General features: G+C 40.6%; 1 protein-coding gene across 4 annotated transcripts in view; it reads left to right on the top strand.

Annotated features, from left to right (window-relative positions):
* LOC132808061 (kelch-like protein 29) overlaps window positions 1-23,784 on the top strand; it is a 231,874-nt gene that overhangs the window by 149,935 nt on the left and 58,155 nt on the right. For all 4 annotated transcript variants that reach the window (XM_060821981.1, XM_060821975.1, XM_060821987.1 and 1 more), the window contains 3 exons: window positions 3,261-3,520; window positions 14,485-14,683; window positions 19,653-19,835. In XM_060821981.1, coding sequence (XP_060677964.1) covers window positions 3,261-3,520; window positions 14,485-14,683; window positions 19,653-19,835 — 642 coding nt within the window. The remainder of the gene's footprint in view (window positions 1-3,260; window positions 3,521-14,484; window positions 14,684-19,652; window positions 19,836-23,784) is intronic.

Genomic DNA, 23,784 nt, shown 5'->3' with positions numbered 1-23,784 from the left:
AAACATTAATTCTGCTTTCTTTTCACAAAATGCTGCCTGACCTGCTGCATTCTAACAGCAATTTGTTTCTGATTTCCAGCATTTGCAGTCCTTTGGGGTTTTTTTTGTTTCCAGAGATGAATAGTTCAGGCAGAGCCCCAGTTAAGCATTAGTGAGCAGCAAATTAGTGAGAAACTGATGCTTAATAAACCTGTCATTGACACCTTCCATCACTTTGGTTAAAATTTGGTAGTAATTGAGCTAATTGAATTTTTCCACTGAGGTAGTTGTACTGCAACAACATGGCTGGAAGTATAGCTAATTGTAGAGCACACACTTTCAGCATTATATATTTTCAGTGTTAAAGCTGGGATGCTGCCAGGGCGATACCCACTGCACTCAACCATTTCTTGACATCATTAAGTTGGCTAAAGATTGCCATCTGTGATGTTGGGGATATCAAAGAAGCTGAAATGGGTCAGCCAGCCTACTATTCTGTTTGAAGGTGACAGAGGTTAATTCATCACCTCCATTCGCAACTAGATGTTGCAGGGCTGCAGAGTTTGACCGAATCCATTGCTTCTAGAATTGTTTAATTTAGTATAATCCCTACAGTGTGGAAGCCGGCCACTAGGCCCATCGAGTCCATACTGATCCTCCGAAGGTCATCCCACCCAGACACATGCCCCTATCCTATTCCTGTTTTCCTGCATTTCCCATAGCTAATCTATCTAACCTGCACATCCCTGAACACTGTAGGCAATTTAGCTTGGCCAATCCAACTAACCTGCACATCCTTGAATACTATGGGGCAATTTAGCGTGGCCAATCCACCTAACCTTCACATCTTTGGACTGATGGAGGAAACTGAAACACCTGGGAGAAACCCACACAGACATGGGGAGAAGGTGCAAACTCTGCACAGACAGTCGCCCGAGAGTTTGATCTGTAGAAATCGGCTTAAAATTTTTTGTGTAATTCTAGCCCTATGTTGTAGCTTAACCAGGTTTGCACTTCATTTTTAGATTTGCTTGGTTCTATTTCTGACACGAGCCCTTCGTGTCTTTGGGCTCTTTGCTGTCTGTTTTTGCATTGCTCATTCAAATAATGACTTCTATTCCAGTTATTTCTCAAGATTAACTATAGTTGTTCCAAAAGTTTGCAGAAAGCAAGCATTGAACCTAAATATGATTGATAAAGTATGTAACTAGTGCCGAGACACAGAGTAAACTGTTCCCACTTATAATGCTTTCGTTAATATAAAACAATAAGCAAGACTTGAGCTAACTTTGGAGACTCCACCTATTAAAAAGTCATGTTTTGCTGAGCATATCTGATGCAACAGCTTTTCTGAAACAATGGAGTTGACGCTGATCTTGTCCGAATCAGCTGCACGTCAACTGCAGTAATATTCTAATAGCCTGTCTTCGGCTGAAAATGTTATTTTCTCTACAAAGCAGCTGCACTGAATACTACAATGGATTTTGCCATGATGTTTCAAATAGTGTTCCCACATAATGAGCTGCATTACTGTCGTTTTTTTTTAAAATGGAGATGATCCAATCCTTTATCACTACCCAGTGCATGCTTATTAACATTGAGGAGTAGTTAGTAAAATGCAATTAATTTCCTATAAAATTGATGTCTAACGATTGATTCACCCTTATTAACAACTTGATTGAGTTGTTACATTAGTTTTCAGCTCTGTAATTGAGATTTGCTTCTGTTTCAAACAAAATGAATTCATATTTTTAAATCTTTACAAGTTTGCTACTATTAATTTATAAATAGTGACATGAAAATTCCATGAGGAACCCAGTGTTCTACCGTAGCTGCAGGAGAATTGAGAATTTAACATCCAGTTTAAGGATATCTTGATGATCCACATTAAATTGTCACAAAGGGCCACAACCCCAAACTGTCAATCAAGAGCTACTCTTGAGACCACAACAAAATACAGCACAAATTAAGTAATTATGTTATCTGAGAGATCGCCCTTTGATTTCAAGCATGTTCAGCTGGATAGTTTATTGAGCAAAAGCCTGCATTTCCCCACAGCAAGAGAAAAGCAACAAATTCACAACAGAATGAAAAAGTCCATCGAAAGCTTAGTTTGCGCGAGTTCTTTCGATTGACCTGTACATGTTCAGATAGCCGTATGCCCCAATAACATTATTACAATATACTGCGGATGTTCCAAGGCTGAGGGATGCTGAAAATCCTCAGCAGGTCTGGCAGCATCTGTGGAGTGAGAAAGAGTTAACTTTCAGGTCAGCAGCTTTTTGTTTGAAAAGGTTTTGAAGAAAGGCCAGCAATCTGTAATATCAACATCATTTTCCCCTCCCAGCTACCTGAACTGCTAAGCAATTCCAGTATTTTAAAATTTTTTTTGTAATAATATTTGCCTGCTTTCACTCAGCAGTGGGACAGTGAGGGAAGCGTAAGTCACCTTTGGCAGTATTCCTTTATCTGAGTAAACTATATGAGAAGGGCCATTGATACTTCAGGCAGCAGCGGGATGTGTAAATATTAACCCACAGGCCAGGAAACATGTGTTACTGATATGTATAAAACCAGATTTATTGTTTTCAGCTGGAAAAGCATTGCTCCTAAATACGTAATTTCAGAGTTGAATCCCATCTATAATATTATAGATTATAATCATTCAGCTTTGAGAGTGATGTCATGTGAGATAAAATTGATAATACTTAATAATTAATCACAATAAAATGCAAGACTGACAGGAGTTATGGTTTACTAATAATATTCAATCACTTCCGTATAACTTGAAATTGTAGTGAACACTGACAGTAATGTACAGGTGTAACAGTGTGCAATACAGCGTCACCGGATTGCACATTTCTGCAGAAAGAGTTCAGCTTCAAAAAAAAGGACCTTCTATTTTCCTTCCTATAATGCGATTCCGAAACAAAATCCATACAGAACTTTGGAGTTTGTTCTTGTGGATAATTACTCCATTAACAGTGACAAGAACTTTATTCAGAAAGTATTTCTCATCAGCCACAGAAAGCAGCGCATCACTAAAGGTATACACACTGCCCTTATCATAATCTGATCAGCAGGAACTGGCAATGTATGCTTTATGGTACATGTATGCAGTATAGGGAATTCCTCAATCTGGAAGGTTTATAAGCCTTAGAACTGAAAGCTTTATGATTACTGTGAATAAAATGTTTAATATGTGATGTGTAAGGCAAGAAAAGAAATCTTTTACAGCTGCCTCTAACTCCCTTTCATGTGTGTTTTATTTTTTCTTTCAGAGAAACAGCTAACAGCCAACAACTGCTTAGGAATACTAGCCATGGCAGAGGCTATGCAGTGTAATGAATTACACAACATGGCAAAAGCCTATGCATTGCAGAACTTTCCAGAGGTAACAACGCAAGACGAAGTTCTGAACGTTTCAAAGGACGATCTCATTGCATTTCTCTCCAATGATAACTTGAACACAAAGGCTGAAGAACTTGTTTACGAGGCTGTAATTAAATGGATTAAGAAGGATCCAATAAACAGAACACAGGTATGTCTCTTGAATTAGAAAATTGAATCAGAACCACAGGCAGTATTGCCCAACACAGAGAGCTGTTTCAGGAGAAGCAGACTCTGCGGTCATGAGAATCCATTCCAAGGGGTTTGTCATCTCATTGGCATAGCTTTCTTCCCTCAGCCAGCCTGAATTTTAATTTGAGTTTACCTCTATACAGGTGTCTCCACATTGATTGCTGCTGAGTTCAGATTTTTTTAAATTCATTCATGAGATGTGGGCATCACTAGCTGGGCCAGCATTTATTGCACATCCCTTATTGCCCAGAGGGCAGTTAAGAGTCAACCACATTGCTGTGGGTCTGGAGACACATGTAGGCCAGACCAGGTGAGGATGGCAGTTTCCTTCCCTAAATGGACATTAGTGAGCAAATAGGTTTTTCTGACAATCAACTCATGGTTATCAATTCCAGATACTTATTGAGTTCAAATACCACCTTCTGCCATGGAGGGATTCGAACCCGCAGCCCCAGAACATTATCTGGGTCTCTGAATTAACAGTTCAGTGATAATAACACTCAGCCATTGCCTCCCTTTACAACCACATGGTTGGCTCCTGATTTCACTGGACCAATCTGCCATGCTTAGTTGGATAGTGCTCCCGTAGTTGACCAAGTTAAAGATCCTACGGTTGGCAAGTTTGGACTCAAACACCAATAGCAGAGTTGCAAAGCTCATGATAACATCCAGACCAGCTTTTGAATTTAATTTAATTTATTGTCACGTTTACCAAGACGACAGTGGAATGGATCTTTGAGAATGCTGGTAGCCTTTCCTTGACAGCTGGCCTGTCCTCTGAGTAGATGAAGTTTTATGTAGATTTGGAACTTTGCTTGCGATTAAAAATCTCAGTCAAATTACCCTGGAAAAGCAAAAAAAAAGTCTCACACTGCTTAAGTCTTCATGACAATTAATGCCCCATATTGGAAATCTCCAAATACATTGGTTCTCTGCCATTTTTATTACTTTTTGTCCTTCCTATATTAGCATGCCATAAATTGTGCATCAGTTGTTGATGTTGATTTATTTATTGTCACATGTATCTTGTTACCAAATATAGCGAAAAGTGTTGTATAGAGACACACAGCAGGAAACAGATCCTTTGGTCCAACCAGTCCATGCCGAACAAAATTCTAAACTAAACTAGTTCCACCTGTCTGCACTTGTCCCATATCCCTCCAAACCTTTCCTACTCATGTATCCATTCAAATGTCTTTTAAACATTGTAACTGTACCCCCATCTATCACGTCCTCAAGAAGTTCATTCGACACACAAACCATCCACAGCGTAAACATTTGCCCCCCATGTCTTTTTTAAATCTCCCTCCTCTCACCTTAAAAACATGTCCCCTAGTCTTGAAATCCCCCATCCTCAGAAAAAGACAACTATCATTCACCCTATCTATACCCCTCATGAGGTCGCCACTCTCTGATGAAATCTTGAAACACAGAAAAATAAAGCGAAACACAGAATATAAAGAGAGAAAAATGAAGAACTAATGAAAGTGTCCAACTTTACAGTCTTCCTTATTATGTGTTCTGTCATGGGTCATGGACCTGGTGACCAGGCACGAGTCCCCTTGCCCACGCTGCCAATGCTGGAATGAAAGTCACCATTATTCGGTGCCATCTCGCACTCACCAATATAACCGCCACCATCTCGGTGACACATTTGATTACAAAACTGTAATACAAAAAAACATTATCTTCAATTATGCACCAGAGACCGAATTTTACAGCCCTCGCTGATTGGTTACCAGGCAGGAGGGACTTTTCAAATTACCAAGGTCCTTCACACGCCATCGCTTTTACAGGGGTGGTGTGAACTTAATGCAAAGAAATTGGGCTATACAAGTAAGCGTCTTCCTTCAATGGTTTTGTTGAGACATGCCTGGAATACTGTGTGCAGTTCTGGTCTCCAAATTTGAGGAATGATATAGCAGCATTGGAGGCAGAACAGTGAAGGTCCACTAGACTGGCAGCATGTGGGTTGTCCTCTGATAGGTTGAGTACATTGGGCTTTTTTCTCTAGAGTTTCCTAAATGTGAGGTGATGATCTCAGTGAAACATGAGATTCTGAAACAACTTGACAGGATCAAGTTTGAGAAGCCATTTCCCCTGGCTAAAGAAATTAAAATACTGGGCACTGTCGCAGGATAGGGAGTTGATCATTTAGTGACAGGGATAAGGAGAATTTCCATCACTCAAGGGATTGTAAATCTTTGGAATTCTATACCCCAGATGGTTGTGGATGCTTTATCAGCAAATACATTTCAGTTTGAGAGAGATACATTTTTAGTCCCCTACAGACAGAAAGTGGACAGAAACTTTATTGTGATTAATTGGAGTTCATCAGAATTATATCTGAGACCCAATCTTCTTCAACTGCTTCAACAATTACCTTCCCTTCATCATTTGTTCAGGCGTGGGAATGCTCACTCATGATTGTACAGTGTTGAGCAGCTTTCAGACCATAGAATCATAGAACTTTACAGTACAGAACGAGGCCATTTGACCCATCATATCTGTAGTGACTCCTAAAAGAACTACCTCCAAATCCCAGTATCTGCTCAAATACTGGCACATTCTATATCCACAGACCCAGACCATATCCAGACTTAAAGTGCTAGGCACCGAACATCTTCAAGTAACGAGACACTAACTGCCTCCCCATGATATTCAACAGCATTGCCATTGCTGAAGAACATGCTACCAGCATCCTGGAGAGTTTCTGTTGGTCAGATCCTTAACTGGATTAATAATAAGAATACTGTAGCAACAAAAGGCTTAGATTCGGTGGCAAGTCAGGAGTGTGATGAACTGCTCTCCACTTGTTTGGATACTGCAGCTCCAACAACACTCAGAAAGCTAAAACCATTCAGAAGAACCCAGCCCTATCAATCAGTACCTCATCCACTACCTTAAACGTTCAATCCCTTCACCATTAGCAGCGATGTGTACCATCCAGAAGAGCAAGAATAACACATACCACTCATCATCCTAACTTGGAATTCTGTCATTGTTCCTTCACCATTGCTGGGTTGAATTCCTGGAACTTCCTTCTGAACAGCACTGTGCATCTACCTCCAACAGGTGGACTGTTGCATTTTAAGAAAGAGTCTTGTTTGTGATACTAATATCATTAGTATTGAAAATGCTATATTTTTGCAGATTTTTCCTGTTTGAGTATGAAGTACCATTTTATTGATCCATGCAATGAGTTGGAAAGTGTTCATTAAAAATTCATCACATGGGTTAAATTATACATATAAAATGCTCTTCGCGACTGAACTAGGGATTGACATTTATTGCACACAGTTACTCATTTTAAACTTGGATATCCGTTATTAAAATGGATATGGCCTCTTAGCTGTCAATAAACCTGAAGATTTGTTTATTTTGTCAGTCTGTGGTGTATTTGCATTTACCTCCAGATGGCAATCTAATAGGGTTTTCCACATTGAGAGTATTCAGCCTTTAGTTTGAAGCTTGTAATGTGCCCATCATTCACATGATAAATTTCTTTACCCTGACGACTGATTTTGTTTCAAGTAACATGTATTTGGAAAGGCAAGGACTGATTCGGGATAGTCACCATGGCTGTATGCGTGGGAAATCATGTCTCACAAACTTGATTGAGTTTTTTGAAGAAGTAACAAAGAAGATTGATGAGGGCAGAGCAGTAGATGTGATCTATATGGACTTCAGTAAGGCGTTCATCAAGGTTCCCCATGGGAGATTGATTAGCAAGGTTAAATCTCATGGAATACAGGGAGAACTAGCCATTTGGATATAGAAATGGCTCAACAGTAGAAAACAGAAGGTGGTAGTGGAAGTTTGTTTTTCAGACTGGAGGCCAGTGACCAGTGGAGTGCCACAAGGATCGGTGCTGGGCCCTCTAAATGACAAAAATTACATAAATGATTTGGATGCGAGCATAAGAGGTACAGTTAGTGAGTTTGCAGATGACACCAAAATTTGAGGTGTAGTGGACAGCAAAGAGGGTTACCACAAATTACAACAGGATCTTGACCAGATGGGCCAATGGGCTGAGAAATGGCAGGTGGAGTTTAATTCAGATAAATGCAAGGTGCTGCATTTTGGGAAAGCAAATCTCAGCAGGACTTATACACTTCATGGTAAGGTCCTAGGGAGTGTTGCTGAACAAAGAGACCTTGGAGTGCAGGTTCATAGCTCCTGGAAAGGGAGTCGCAGGTTGATAGGATAGTGAAGAAGTCGTTTGGTACGCTTTCTTTTATTGGTCAGAGTATTGAGTACAGGAGTTGGGAGGTCATGTTGCGGCTGTTCAGGACATTGGTTAGGCCACTGTTGGAATATTGCGTGCAATTCTGGTCTCCTTCCTATCGGAAAGTTGCTGTGATACTTGAAAGGTTTCAGAAAAGATTTACAAGGATGTTGCCAGGGTTGGAGGATCTGAGCTACAGGGAGAAGCTGAACAGGCTGGGGCTGTTTTCCCTGGAGCGTCGGAGGCTGAGGGGTGACCTTATAGAGGTTTACAAAATTATGAGGGGCATGGACAGAATAAATAGGCAAAGTCTTTTCCCTGGGGTTGGGGAGTCCAGAACTAGAGGGCATAGGTTTAGAGTGAGAGGGGAAAGATATAAAAGAGATCTAAGGGGCAACTTTTTCAAGCAGAGGGTGGTAAGTATATGAAATGAGCTGCCAGAGGAAGTGGTGGAGGCTGGTACAATTGCACATTTAAGAGGCATTTGGATGGGTATATGAATCGGAAGAGTTTGGAGGGATATGGGCCGGGTACTGGCAGGTGGGACTAGATTGGGTTGGGATATCTGGTCGGCATGGACGGGTTGGACCGAAGGGTCTGTTTCCATGCTGTACAGCTCTATGACTCTATAACAAAGATGAACAGCAGGTATGTTTTATTCTTCTGACAAAATTGACCTTTTCAAAGTTTTTTTCAATTATTATGATTTAACCAATACAACAGTATACATTCTCCCCAATCACCACCAAAACCTAACTAATTTCCTCAGACCATAGAAATTGTTTGCTGTTGTTCCCCATTCCCTATCCACAGTTTTCACTCACGGCAGGGAGCACTGCCTTCATCACTCTACCTTCATCACTCTACCTTCATCCTTCCTCTTTCCCTCCTTTTCCTTTTCCATTCCTTTTCCCTCTGCCTTCTGAAATAACTCCACAGAGGTCGATATCCCGTCACCAAGTCACCCTTTGTTTACAGAGTCCCTGACACTGATCCATCTCCCTCAGAGGCAGCTCTCAAAGTGAACATAAGCTCTGATCTTGTTCTGTTTTTTATTTTAGTAATACAAATTACTAATAAAGTTACCAATGAACAGCAGTTTACAAGATGCAGCAATTTAGACTAGATTCCCTACAGTGTGGAAACAAGCCCTTCGGCCCAACTAGTCTACACCGACCCTCCGAAGAGTAATCCACCCATACCCATTCCTGCTAACTAATGCACCTGACTCTATGGGCAATTTTAGCATGACTAATGCACCTAACCTGCACATCTTTGGACTGTGGGAAGAAACTGGAGCACCCGGAGGAAACCCACGCAGACTCAGGGAGAATATGCAAACTCCACACAGACAGTCGCCCGAGGCTGGAATCGAACCCAGGTCCCTGGCGCTGTGAGGTAGCAGTGCTAACCACTGAGAGACCGTGTCGCCCTACAGAAGAAAGGGGCAACAAAGCCAAATCCCCAAACCCCACCGTACAACCAGTGCACAGGGAAAAGAGGACAAACCTCAAATCCTGACATTCTTTTATTTTTCTCTCTGTAGTAACATACAGACTGTGGCCCAGCCAGCTCAGAGCCTGTCCCCTAAACTGAGGAGACTCTGAATCTCCTAGTTATACTTTGTTTTATTTTTGGTTATATATTTTTTTCTGGTTATATTTTCTTCCTTACCCCACACTACCGCCTAACTGCAGTAGTGCTTATATTTTCCCCAGCACCCATGTTGTGTGTGTGCAGGTGTAAGACACAGTGAAAGATGCACGGTGTACAAATCTTTATTCAATTTCCACCACCAGGAAGAAAGAAAACACCCGAGTGGCCAGTGGCAAGCAATACCCTTCTCATCAAAGGGCAATGCTGTGTGATCAAACAGTGAAGGGGAGGGCAGGAATTAAATCAAAATAGAGTTGGAGGAGGAAATAATGCGCTCTACTCCCTGCGGCGCCCACCTCTCCCTGAACAACTCCAGGGTGTTGGTGGACACCGCGTGCTCCTACTCCAAGGACATCCGGGCTCTCATGTAACCGCGGAAGAGGGGCAGGCAATCGGCCCTAACGACCCCCTCCACGCACCGCTGCCTGGACCTGTTTATGACCAGTTTGGCCAGGCCCAGGAGCAGATCCAGGAGGCGATCCTCTGACCTACCCTTCCCCCTCCAAACTGGGTACCCAAAGATCAGGATCGTGGGACTGAAGTGCAACCAAAAACAGACGAGAAGGTTTTTGAGAAATCAAAAAGGGAAGGCATTCCATTTTTAAAAATTTTATTAAACAATTTAGTTTACGAGACAGTTAACATCAACAGCTGCATACGGAGAAACAGCAATTTTACAAGGGAGAGGAGCAGTAAAGCTAGGCCCCGAACTCTACCGTTCAACCAGTTTTCAGGGAAGTGAGGACAAACCTCAAATCCCAGGTATACCATTATTTTTTCTTGATTTTCTTTCCTGGTTGTATATATTTTATTAAACAATTCACATTTTACAAAGCAATTAACATTTACAGCTGTATGCAGAGAAACAGCAATTTTACCAAGGAGAGGAATGACAAAGCCAAGCCCCAAATCCTAGGCATTCCATTTTTTTCTTATTTTTTTCTTTTTTTTTCTCTTTTTGCTTTTTATTTACCCCTACACTACCGCCTAACTGCGGTAGTGCTTATTTTTTCCCCAGCACCCATGGTGTGTGTGTGTGTGTTCAGGTGTGAGACACAGTGAGAGACACAAGGTGCACAAATCTTTATTCAATTTCCACCACCAGGAAGATAGGAAAATACCCGGGTGGCCAGTGACAAGCAGTGCCCTTCACAAAAAGGGCAATGCTCTTTTTACAAAAAGGGCAATGCTAGGCATTCCATTATTATCTGTCAGCCAGCACTCCCTGATTGGACCAGATTAACAGCCCCAATCAAGGAACACATATATTCGACAAGGTCCACCTGGGTAACTTCATTACAATCACTAACCTTCCTTTACCCTGACCCTTTCTTTTCCCTGATTTTCCGTTCCCCCCCTCCTTTTCCATCTCCTTTTCTTCCCTCCTCTCTCTCATCTCCCCTCTTTTCACCTGCTCTCCATACCTGATACATTTCCCCTGTCCCTCTCCTCCTTCCTCCCCTCCACCTCACCCCTCTCTGGCCTCCTCTCCACCCTGCTGTCCACTCCACCTCGTACCTTTGTCTATATCATCTCCCCTCTGACATTCTCTTTCATCCTTCCTCTCCATCCCTCCCATTCTTCCCCTCCCCTCTCCCCTCTCCCCTCCCATTCCTGCCTTCTCTTCTTCACCCCCTCCTTCTCCTTTCCAACAACTTCTCACCTCCCTTTTATTCATATAAGTTTGGATTCACTGTACATTCCCATTCCCCTCACTTCACCTTTCCTTTCACTCTTCTACGTTTTGCCCTGACCTCACCGCTCTCTACTTCCCCTTTCCCAGCTCCTTTCACATCCTCAATCCCTTCTTGTTCTGTATTCTTTAAATCATTTGCACTTGACTCCAATTATTTTCTGCCTATTGACCCTGCTTGACCTGATTCACATTCAGCCTCCCATTTGGACTAGTCCAATTACATTCAATTTTCTTATTGCTTATTTAACAACTATTTATTTACCAAGTTATTCCAAGTGTATACCAAATACACTCGCAATTATTTTGTAGGTTACTGTCTAATTGAATATTCAGCCATAATTAGAGCAAATGCAGTTATATATTACATTTCAAAAGATACTTATTCATCCCTGTATAAGGATATGAAATTGAATATGTCCACACATAACGCTTGGCTGAGAATCAAGCTGTTGAATCAACAGCAATAAGTAACTTTGACAGTTATGGCTCTATTCTATTTTCTTGTCAAATAAACTATTCTGTAATTGTGGGAGGGATATGAAAGTGTGACAGTGGTTAGCACTGCTGCCTCACAGCGCCAGAGACCCAGGTTCAATTCCAACCTCAGGCGATTGACTGTGTGGAGTTTGCACGTTCTCCCCGTGTCTGCGTGGGTTTCCTCCGGGTGCTCCAGTTTCCTCCCACAGTCCAAAGATGTGCGGGTCAGGTGAATTGGCCATGCTAAATTGCCCGTAGTGTTAGGTAAGGGGTAAATGTAGGGGTATGGGTGGGTGGCGGGTCGGTGTGGACTTGTTGGGCCGAAGGGCCTGTTTCCACACTGTAAGTAATTAATCTAATCTAAGTAATCTAATCTAATCATTGCACCAACACATTCAGTAGTTTCTTATACAATCCTGATGAATGGAGTTCTACCCTGTCCATCTTGTGTAAACTCTGATTGATTTTTGTTTCTGATTAACATTCAAGTACAGATGGTCTTTCACACATTGCCAGAAATATTCTGCCCACTGAGCCTGACCTTTAATATCCAACTATTCCGGATTCAAGTCAATAACTGTTTAACATTAGTGGGTGCCACTGAGGAATTTACAAGTAAACAGAGTGAAGTGTTGTGATTTAAATTGTTTTTAAAGTGAAAATAAAGCTAAAGAAAATGACTCTTTAATGCCTTATTGGGTCAAAGAACTAAAGGTGTTATAAAGGCCATTCAGCCCATACTATTCCATACCCCATTTTCACTTCATAACTTTTTACCTTTCTCCCTTTAAAATACTTTGGATATTGCTGTTTTTTTAAAAAATGTCATGTACTCTGCCTCAGCCCTGCACCATTGGCAAAGTGCTTCATGGTCCTGCAATAGTCTGAGTGTTGAAATGCATTTGACCTATCTTCGAAATTCATCTTAAAAGAAATCTGAAAGAACTGCAGATGCTGTGGATCAGAAACAAAAACAGAAGTTGCTGGAAAAGCTCAGCAGGTCTGGCAGCACCTGTGAAGAGAAGTCAGAGTCAGTCGAACTGAGGAAGGGTCACCGGACCTGAAACGTTAACTTTGACCTGCTAAGCTTTTCGAAATTCATCTCTGTGTATCAATGACCCTGCACCCTCCCCGTACCCCTACTGCCCCGGACAAATGAAACATTAGAACTGCTCATAATTTATAAACCTGTGTTAAATCTTTTCTGAAATAGTCCTGATATCTCAAATCTCCCCTTTTAAAGTGTATCTGTGCTGCATGAGTAATGCAGGAAAACAAATCTAGAGTTGCACTCGAGATGGTGGTGAACTCTTTCAATGATTGCAGCCTTTGTTATGACACTGGTATGGTAATGCCTGCTGAAGAATTAGGACCTGATTTTGTGCTGCTCTCCCCCTCTCTCCCATTGCAAAAGAGGGGGGGCACCAGTTGAGACTTCCTGCTGTGTTCAGTCTGTATCAGTGGTGGTGGCAGTGCCAAGTGTCCAGGTTGAGTACCTGGCGAATATAAGTGCCTCCTTCTAGGCTCCCTGATTGACAGTTTTCAAAGGCAGGACCTGCTCACCAAGAAGAGGTTGTGCTTCAAGCAAGCTAAAAGCTAAATGGTGGTGGGATGAGCCAGCCTGAATGGGGGCTGAGTCATCCTTAGTCTTTATACTATGAGGGAGGAAGGAACTCTGGCAAAAAGCCACGATCAATCAAATCCAGCTACCTGTCTCGACCTGCAACCCTTAGTACCCAGACCTAACAATCCACCAGTTTCAGTTTTGACATTTTCAATCAATCCTTCCTCCATGTTTTTTTGGGGAAGAGAGCCTGGATTTCCGCTACCCTATGTGTGAAGAGTTGGTTCCTGATTACTAAATTGTCTTTTTAAGGTTGCGCCATCTTGTCTTGGACTCCTCCAACAGAGAAGGTTGTTTGTCCCTATCGTATTAAATCATTTAATCATATTAAATGCCTGAATAACATTATAACTTATTCTTCTATATATACTTCAATACAAGCCTAGACTGTGCAACAGTCCCTTATAATTTAACCCTTTGTATCCCGGTATGAGTCTGGTGAATCTGCACCAACTCCAATAGCAATGACAAATCTTTGACAATGTTTGAATGGATGTATGTATCGTCACTGTAGTTGAACAGGCAGGCCAGGAAATCTGCTGGCTTTGATATACATCAGCATTCTCCTTACCACTGTAGTTTTCCCAGTTTGAAATTACATTGAAAAATCTATACGTTAAATACTCTGCATTGACCTGCTGTCTTAATGTCCTTTGTGATTTGATTTATTATTGTCACATGTACCAAGATACAGTGAAAAGTATTGTTTTGCATGCTAACCAGACAAATCATACCTTAGGTAAGCAATAGAACAGAATGCAGAATATAGTTTACAGCTACAGAGAAGATGCAGAGGAACATCAACTCTACTATATGAGAGGTGCATTCATATGTCTGATAACAGCGGGAAAGAAGCTGTTCTTAATTCTGTTGATACGTGTTTTCAAATGTTTGTAACTTTTGCCATTGGAAGAGGGTGGAAGAGCATGTAACTGGGGTGGGAGGGGTCTTTGATTATGTTCCTATAATAAGTCAGTTATTTAGTATGATGAGAGTCACAAATCAATTGAACACATACTTAATCATTTGTAAGCCCTTGTGTTTGCAATGTTCAATTGAGTATAACACATTGTTTCCATACAACCAATATGATCGAAGCTGGGTGGTAATTTAAGTTTATACATAGTTGTGGTTAATCTCCTTCCCAGTGTATAGCTTTCCCACAATATCAAGACTTGTGGTTGCATGCTTTTATTTCCTTCACTGATTTCTTCTTGACAACAGAATGCATTTTCTTTTCAGCATCTGTCGGAGCTGCTGGCGGTGGTGCGTTTGCCTTTTATTCATCCCAGCTATCTGTTAAATGTCGTTGACAATGAGGAATTGATCAAGTCCTCAGAGGCTTGCCGAGACCTGGTAAATGAAGCAAAACGTTATCACATGCTGCCGCATGCTCGGCAGGAAATGCAGACTCCCCGGACACGGCCAAGGCTATCTGCAGGTAGGACTTTATCCAACAAGGATTTCTGCTGAGCCTTTAGAACATGCAGAGGTTTTTTTTAATGTGGCCAAGTATTGTACAAGGCTGAAAGGATAACCTTTAGACTGATGGATAATTGAGAGCACATTAAAATGTCTCCTCTTGCATATCTGTGGGAGTGTATATTTATGTTTTCAGTCTGACCCAGTTCTCAGTGTGTACTGACTGGGCTTCACAGTGGTTGCCAATTGACAAGCAAGTCCATGTCGGGAAATTTCCACCCCCGATATACCTGAGGTAGGATAGAGTCAATGAATTCATTAGTGTAATTCTGAGGTTCCAGAGTCCGTTTTCACTCCAGTGAACAAACACAAAACTACATATGGCTTGAACTAAATATAATTTAGCGAGTGAACATTTTTTAGGGAAAAGCACACACATCAGACCTTTTGCAACAGTTTGAGTGTATGATACAGGAGAGATTAATAGCATTGGAGGCTGACCTATAATTGGCATCTGACGTTTAAAAGATTTTTTTAGACCGCATTGTGACATACAGCAGAGTACTGTGCAGCTATGAATAGTGTTATGGACCAGACCAGACCACCTCTAGACCTTAACTTTTTCTTAATTTCAAGGTAAATGTCAGGTGCTATGTTTCAGATGCAATTCAATTGGTCAAACTACTTGACTTTAAGCAAAACACAATTTTTACTATAGTTAAAATACAACCAAAGAAAGAAGAACTTGGAATAACTTTATTGGAAAACTTAATGGAATAATAAATAAGTAACTATAATTAACTGTTATAATATGGTAATATCCCATATATGCACCCCTTGTAAAAAAAGGCAAATTCAGAAAAACATATTTTGTTTGACATGCAATCCAACAGCCTAGGAAGAGAGCCTCCAGCATTTGGCTGTAATCATGAGAAGGAAACATAGCTTTCACCGCTTCTAGACCTCAACAGCAACTGCCAAAACTAGAAATTCTAGTCAGTGACAGTTGGCCACACCCATCCAGGCTGCTTCTATTGTTCCAACATTTTTTTAAAAAACTCCCCAAGGCCTCACAAGCTGTTAACGTTACCACAGTCAGCTCGGCTCCTCTTGTTCAATATCCCTCTAAAAGAAACCAGGACAAAATATATCTCGTACAGCCCTAGCATCATCACAACAGAAAGTTAGTTCAACCTGGTCTTGAGGAATTCTGCGAGATAGATGTCCATTCGTCAAAATAGGATGCACTCTTCAAAGTTGCTTACCTGGAGTTGTGTAGTATTTATGTATACGTGTCTGGTAAGCAGCTAAAGTGAGCAGTTACTTAGCCTCTTGGAGCTCAGTCCTTTCCCGGTGTCTCTGGTTTTTACCAGTAAGCAGATAAGATGCTAGTCTGAAGTAAAGACAAACCTCAAGAATGATTGGAAGCTGGGTTGCTGTTAGATTAGTAGCATTTTGACCAGCACTGAAGCAGCAAGATGAAGGTGGTCAACAGTTGTGTGTGGAACAAAGGAATTCTCTAAGCACATCAAAAGATGAGTTCCATCTTCTGCTCCTTCAGAAGGTTTTCCCCACTATTCTACCCCTTCCCTCCCCTCATGTCCCCACCCACCAAATCTCTTAGAGATCCTCCTGAAACACACTCTCTGCCCGGAAGCCACTGGCAATCCAAGGACTACCTGATCCTCCCAGCCAGCAAGCTGTAAACCTTTTCTCAACTACTCCAATTGAAAGTGGTCCACGAGCATTTCAATGAGACCCAGCAGCTAAGGCTTGATAGTTTCATGGTGCCACTACGTGAAGGGAAATTAACTTACTTTAACATTTTCTGGAAAGCTGTTTTGGAGTTACAATCAACAAAGTAGCCGATGCAGTAAAGCATGTAACTTCCTGGAAATCAAGCATGCCTTTAGTTTTTTTTTAACTACCATAAGGCCATGTTGGCTTCCCCTCCTATTCTCTTTTTCATCTGGGATGGAGTTAACCCTAACCCTTCCCCTGTTACAAATCATACCCAATCCACATTGAATTTACTCTCAGGTCTCTGCTGTTCTGATCTGGATCCATCAACCAGAAGTTTTTGGAAAAGACTTGATTTGATTTGCCTCAAGAGTTGTTGGTTTGAGTCCAAATCTTTTGTAAATCATTGTAACTCCAGTGAAAACTGTGGTAATTATAGCAGAGAAAATGCTAAGAATTCATCTAAGTGAACGATGTATAATGTGGTTGCCCCCAACTCAATCTCCTTAGATTGGGGATGGTTAAACCTAGTCATTGTGCCTACCAGTCAAACTAACTTAGATTAACGAGTCGAGTGTCTAATGTGATTCTGCTGCCTACCCACTGGATATCCCTGCCAAGAAATTGAGGGAAATTCATCTTTTTCTTTTTTTTTCCTGTTCTGGTTCATGTCAGTATCTTTCAGAAGTGGTAAATCACAACCATCTTAGTACCAATTTAAGTAACAAATTACTGTGACTCTTCTTCAATTTCTATTTATATCCCTCTCCATGAAAAGGTCCATTTTCACTTAATGATCCTGTCTCAATCACCATAGCATTTGTTTTGCTGCAGACCACAATTGTTAAATGAACTGAGTGTACACTTTCATATCCCTGTAAAGGCTGCAGTTTCACTGTTTAAATGAGAACCATATAACAGAAGGGAATGAGATGTTTTTAAGCTCAATCAGTAGCTCAAAGTTGATTTGAAAAGAAAAATGTGCAGAATAGTTCAGCCAACGGAACCAAATGGAAGATCCTAAGTCTAATTTCTAGTCGACACCAACCTGATTCTCTAGTGCAGTTGTATTCAGTGCCTCTGGGAAAGAGAAGAAGAATTGTGCAAAATTCTCAGTTGAATGAAAATGTGTTGGAGTTCAGCTATGAGCTGTCGTATTTAAGAACAGCCATTGGAATATCACGTACCACATTCTGTGGATAACTGGTTCAGGAGAAGGAGAAGGGCAAAGATTGAACTGGTTTGTGGGAAGATTGGAAAATGAGAGTCTGTACAGAGCACATTTAATTTCACAGTAACAAATTGAAAGGTAGGATAAGTTACACATAAAGTAAGATGCTGTGTTCAAAGGAAGAAGCAATAATGAGAAAATTGTATCCTTAATAGTGAAACAAGAAGTGTAATGACAGGTGTTAAGTCACCGTAGAGGTTTCATTCCTTTGTCTAAATTGCTGTCAGTAGCAGTTTGTCATCAATTAAGTTACAAAAGCTTTAAGGCCTAGCATCTCTAAAATCCTTTGATTTGGTACGAGATCTAGAGGGCTTCTTTTCCCAGTTGTGACACTCACCTACAATTACTTGTGTTCTTCTCCTGACTTTAAACAAAATATTAAATCATTTAATTGAACTGGCTTAACACCTATTTAAATAATGTACACAGATGTAAATTTCTTGAGCATTCATTCTTGAGCATTGATCTTTGGTGATCTGAAAACAATCATGATCCATATAGAAACCAGTAACTTTTATAAAAAGATCGCATAAGATTTCGAGACCTATGACTTTTACTCTAACAAATTAACAAAAGCAATGTTGTCTGATCCGCAACCTATAGTCAAAGTTATAGTCAACAAAATTGTCCATATAGTTTTTAACACAACTAAAATATGCCTTCAGCTTTGAGGAGGAGTCATGTAGACTCAATACGTTAGCTTGCTCTCCCTCCATGGATGCTGCCTGACCTGCTTTGATTTCCAGGACCCAGTCCAAAGTTACTATCGGCTCCTGAAGGCTTAAACACTTTCTTCCTTTCCCAGCCAGGTAACTTCTGATCCCAGAACATACTTGTTCTAAAAGAGTTACATTACTTGCTTACTAGCATTATAAGGAGATGTCTCTTCATAACTCAAGTTGGCAAATGTTCTAGCATTCTTTAAATCTTCCAGAACTTCGGCTCTACAATCTGAGTGTAAGTTCCAACTAGTACATTGTGTGGTGATCAACAGAGTCAGAATGTTCTCTGTAAGACCATGAGACCATAAGACATAGGAGTGGAAGTAAGGCCATTTGGCCCATCGAATCCACTCAGCCATTCAATCATGGCTGATGAGCATTTCAACGCCACTTACCTGCACTCTCCCCGTAGCCCTTAATTCCTTGCTTTAGCATAGGCCTGGCTGCCTCTGTCTTTCTCCTCTCTCTCAGATTCTTATGAAGTTATTCAGTGTTACAGCTAGAGGAGTGTAACCCAATACCAAAATACAGACTTTTCCCTATTCAAAACCCTTTTCCTTGGTAAAATGAATCACATATGGATACATCCAGATAGGAATGTTACTTAGCCATTTTCTAGACCACCCAACCTTGGAATCAAACAGGCAGTTGAAAGTATACCCATTTATAAAGCCTGATATTCCCAACACCTCCCTGTGAAACTTGAAGATTAGCCACCTGTCCAATCTATGCAATTCCTTTTGTAAATGTCTATAGGTGTCAATATCTAGCACTATCTCTGACTAAGTTGAGAGTGTAGTGCTGGAAAAGCACAACAGGTCCGACAGCATCCGAGAAGTACGAGAGTCAGCATTTCGGGCATCCCTGATGAACCGAAACGTCAATTGTCCTGCTCCTCGGATACTGCCTGACTGGCTGTGCTTTTCCAGCGCCATGCTCTCGACTCTGATCTCCATCATCTGCAGTCCTCACTTTCTCCTTTCTCTGAGTCAGTACGAAGCCTCTTGACCCTATGACCAACAAGACTTATTGCCTGGCTGCATTTGGAACAGGTCACATGACCCAGATCACTGTACAACTTTGCCTGAAGTTCGGGAAACAATGCCAAAACATAACTATCTTAGTCACATTGTATTTGTAACAAAAAAAACCCATAATTTTTTTCTTAATCTGCCTGGAAATACCGAACGATTGATTCACAATGTGATCGTGAACTCAAGGAACTCTGAACTTTCAAGCAAGAATGCTTTGTTTTGAATCCATCTTATTTTTGTGTTTGGAAACTTGTTTTTAAGGTGTGGCTGAAGTAATCGTCCTGGTTGGTGGTCGTCAAATGATTGGAATGAGCCAACGTGATCTCACTGCCGTCAGCTGCTTTAACCCCCAGAACAACAAATGGTACCCATTAGCCAGTCTACCATTCTATGACAGGGAATTTTTCAGTGTCATCAGTGCTGGTGACAACATCTATTTATCAGGTAAATTTTTGTTTAATATTTCATGGCCTATTTCTGTTCCTAATTCTTGTATGAGTATCTTTGTCCCACATAGAATCAATTACCTCGCAAGTTTGCAGACAAAATTATCGAGCAAGACAATAGAATTCAGCTCCATGAGCCTCCAAGTGTAACTTCTAAGTAAGGAACAGCAGAAGAGTGATGCTTTGGAACTATTTTCAAGAGGAGTTCACATAAACCTAACATTAAATGATTAAGTAATTTTTAAGTTGCTTCGAGAAAAAACAAATCGATGCCAAAATGTCAGTGAAATAGAGCATAGACTGTGGTTGAACTGTGAATATGGCATCTTCTGAAGTTCATTTGACCCAAAGATTTTCCAGTTTTTTTATTTAAAATGAAAGCCTGTGTGTAAAGAGCAGGGAAGTGGAGGTAATTGAATCGCTCTTTAAACCGCTGGCACAAACATGATGGGTCAAATGGCCACCATTGTGCTACACGTTTCTACAAAAAAGCTTCTCAGCAGAAGTCACTCTTTGTTGAAAGGTGAGCAACACACTGGATGAGTCAACTGCAGGTAGGTGAACCGCACAACTTCTTTCTTAGATTCTAATTCCCAAGTCAAACATTAACCCATCAGGCACTGTTGTCTCGCTTGGTCCTTTGAGGATCTGTGATGTTTAGTGGGGCTCCATCAGGTGGACAGGTTGTTCTGTTCCCAGAAGGTTCCTTTGCAAATAGGATGATTGCCTTTCGGACAAATTGTTGACTATAAATTTTCTCTCCCGGTACCCTCCTGCATCCGTTTGTAGAATGTTTGACTATGTTTTATTTGGTTACAGTAGATGTAGTACTTTAGCATTGATATTAGATAAGTGAATGCTTGCCTTTATTGCTCAGACTTTTGAGTACAGGAGTTGGTATGTTATATTGAGGTTGGCGAGGCCTTTCCAGGGCAATTCTTTTACACACAGTGGTTCATGTGTGGAATGAACTTCCAGAGGAAGTGGTGGATGTGGGTACAGATACAGCTTTCAAAAGACATTTAGGTAAGTACATCTGTCAGAAATATTTGGAGGGATGTGGGCCATGTGCAGGCAGGTGGGACTAGTTTAGTTTGTGATTATGATTGGCATGGACTGTTTGAAAGAAAGGGTTTGTTTCTGTGCTGTATGATTCCATAAGTCTTCTGATTGCTGTCAACTTAATAGAAAATCAGTATTCTTTTAACTATTTATTGGAGCACAAATCATGTATCAACAATTCTCTTTCATTTCAGTCGATACACACAGACAGTATTCCCTTTAATTCTCCTTGGTTTTGAACACAGCTTCACCAAACAATTACTCTGAGGTGTATTTCCCCCCCACCATGTGGATGAACATATCTGCCCACTGTTACCTTGCAGAAGCCAGAGTCTGCTTCGAAATGCCTCTTTCTTATATTACAAAGATCACACTCTAGACAATGATTGACAAACATCTCCCCTTTTGATGATATTTTTCTCTGCAAGTCTGTAGAGTGCTTGATTTGAGTGGTACCACATCCTGAGTCAGTGAATAATTCATTATAAGACATACAAAACAGTAATTGCGTTTGGTGTTTTAACCAGTTATCACTGGTCTTTTGATGGGGGACAATCTCTGGATTTATCAGTATGAAGTAGATAAAATTGTTACACTAAAGTGACAGTTTTGGTGTTTATCATTTGCCAAGAACAATGGTTTTGTACAACATAATGGTTCTGAAAGAGTTAATGTTGGAGATTGCATTAGGCTCCACCCAGTCTGATGAGGTCGTGCAGTCACTAGTGGTTCATCCTATGTCACTGTTCACGACACAGATTCTTTGACTCTGTATAGGGGGGAGGAATAGAGGCAACCTGTGTCTCCACCTACTCCACCCCCCCAATCATACCCCCTTCCCAGTTAGTTCAGGAGCACACTAAATGAGGGGCATTGTGCTGCACTCTGGACCTATTGCTGTGACTTGCTTCATTGGTTTGTAAATCCTGTTATTGGCGTGACTACAGTGGTTTAATGATTAAGAGTCAGATAAATTTAAACAAACATATGCCATTATTTGTCTGATTATTTGAGCTATTTCTTGGTTAGTACATGGATGAAGTTAATCCATTATCTGTATTTTTATATGAATAATTTCCTTTCACCTCACAGCTTGCTTGCAAAGTATGAGAAGTCTGTTAGATATCCATTCTTGGATACAAACATTGACCACATTCGTAGAATCGGTCAATTTATAAAATGTTTGTCCAGACCAATCAGCTTACTGTTGGTTTACTTTTAAAGTTAAATATGTTCTTTGTACAGGAGTGTTACACATGTGAAATGTTATAATCATAGCTTGGCATCCATCTTTAAAGCAGCCTGAGCTGCTCTTTCGGCTTTTGGATCTAAATGAGATAATATTGTCTTCAAGGCACTGAAACCTGTCTTTCTGTTTATAGGTGTTAACACAATTCACATAATCTCCGGTACCCTCTTGATGCTGTTTCACTCCAAACTATTTGGAAGATTTATAAATATACCATACTTGAGCAAAACTCAGATTCCAAACTGACTCACTAGATATATTTTCAGAAATTAAACAAGAAGGGTGCAAACTAAACATGAATTAATATATGACAATAAATTAACCTTTTAAAACTACACTTTATTGGACTGGACTGTGGTATCCACAAATTAGTTGTATTTGTGTGTTTATCATCAAGTAGACTTCAAAAGGTAATTGTTTACCTTGGATCATGTGGCAACAGTGAAAAGGGCTAGATGAGTGTAAATTTATTATTTCTGAAAAGGGAAGCATATGGTTGAAACCTTTAGCTTTGCACTCATTAGGACAAGTATAACAATACCAAATTTCAAACCGCCTCAGTTATTAATGCTAGTGTGCTGGATGTGGATCTGTCAGAGGGATTTGACAAAGTGCGAATGTAAAGGATGCCACATTGTGAACAATAGAGTAGATTGTAAGAAGTACAAGTAAAATGCTGCTTCACCTGGAAGGTGTATTTGGAGCCTTGGGCAATGAGGAGGGGGGAGGTGAATAAGCAAGTGTGACACCTTGTGTGATTGCATGGGAAGATGCCGTGAGGGATTGAGGAAGTGATAGAGGAGCATGCTGATTAGTTGGCCAGTTGACTTTAATTTAATTAGCATCGGTTGACTCTGCTGTCTCTATGGCAATCAGCACCCTTTTCTCCTGCAATAAAAATGATTAAGGTCACTTGAAATTTGGTATTTTTACTTTTATCCTGATGAATGCATGACAAAGCTTCAGCAACACACAGCAGAAATTCTATATCACCAAGTGACTGTTCATAATTTATGATTTTATATTCAAGTTGTCAGCACGGAAATAGAATATTGTGAATGCATTTTCCAGGTTGAGATGTTTGCATTTTCCAAATAAAGTCTTCCCAGCGTAATCAATACAAAAATACTGTCCAGAAACTGAAGTCAGAAAACATCTGAAATCCAAGCATGGCACTGCTGCACAGCTTTCTTCACTCATCTCTAGCCTTAGCATATATTTACAGTGCACATTACTACCAGATGACGCTAAAAAAACCCAATTTGTGCATTAATGTCCTTCGGAGAAGGAAACCTGCAATCCTCACACAGTCTGGCATAAACTTGATTTCAGTCGTATGTTAAATGATTGATTTGTAATGTTCTCAGGACAAGTGATACACACACACACACACACACACACACACACACACCTTAGAATCTGCACCTATCTCAGGAAGTATCTATCATCTTCTTAGAACTTCCCTTTCACAATTCAGCTAAAATTGCAAAGTAGCTGAATAGATTAAAGTCAATTGTCAGTGTCTTAACGAGCTGTAATTCTGAGTACATAAATGCCTGTGACTGTTGAGACGCTGATATCTTTCTGAGAGTTTATGAAATAATCTGTTCTGAAATAAATGAGGTATTACGAAAGG

Source organism: Hemiscyllium ocellatum, chromosome 3 (assembly GCF_020745735.1).
Source record: "Hemiscyllium ocellatum isolate sHemOce1 chromosome 3, sHemOce1.pat.X.cur, whole genome shotgun sequence".
Taxonomy (NCBI): domain Eukaryota; kingdom Metazoa; phylum Chordata; class Chondrichthyes; order Orectolobiformes; family Hemiscylliidae; genus Hemiscyllium; species Hemiscyllium ocellatum.
Note: the sequence above shows the minus strand (reverse complement) of the source record. Positions and strands in the feature narration are given on the sequence as shown.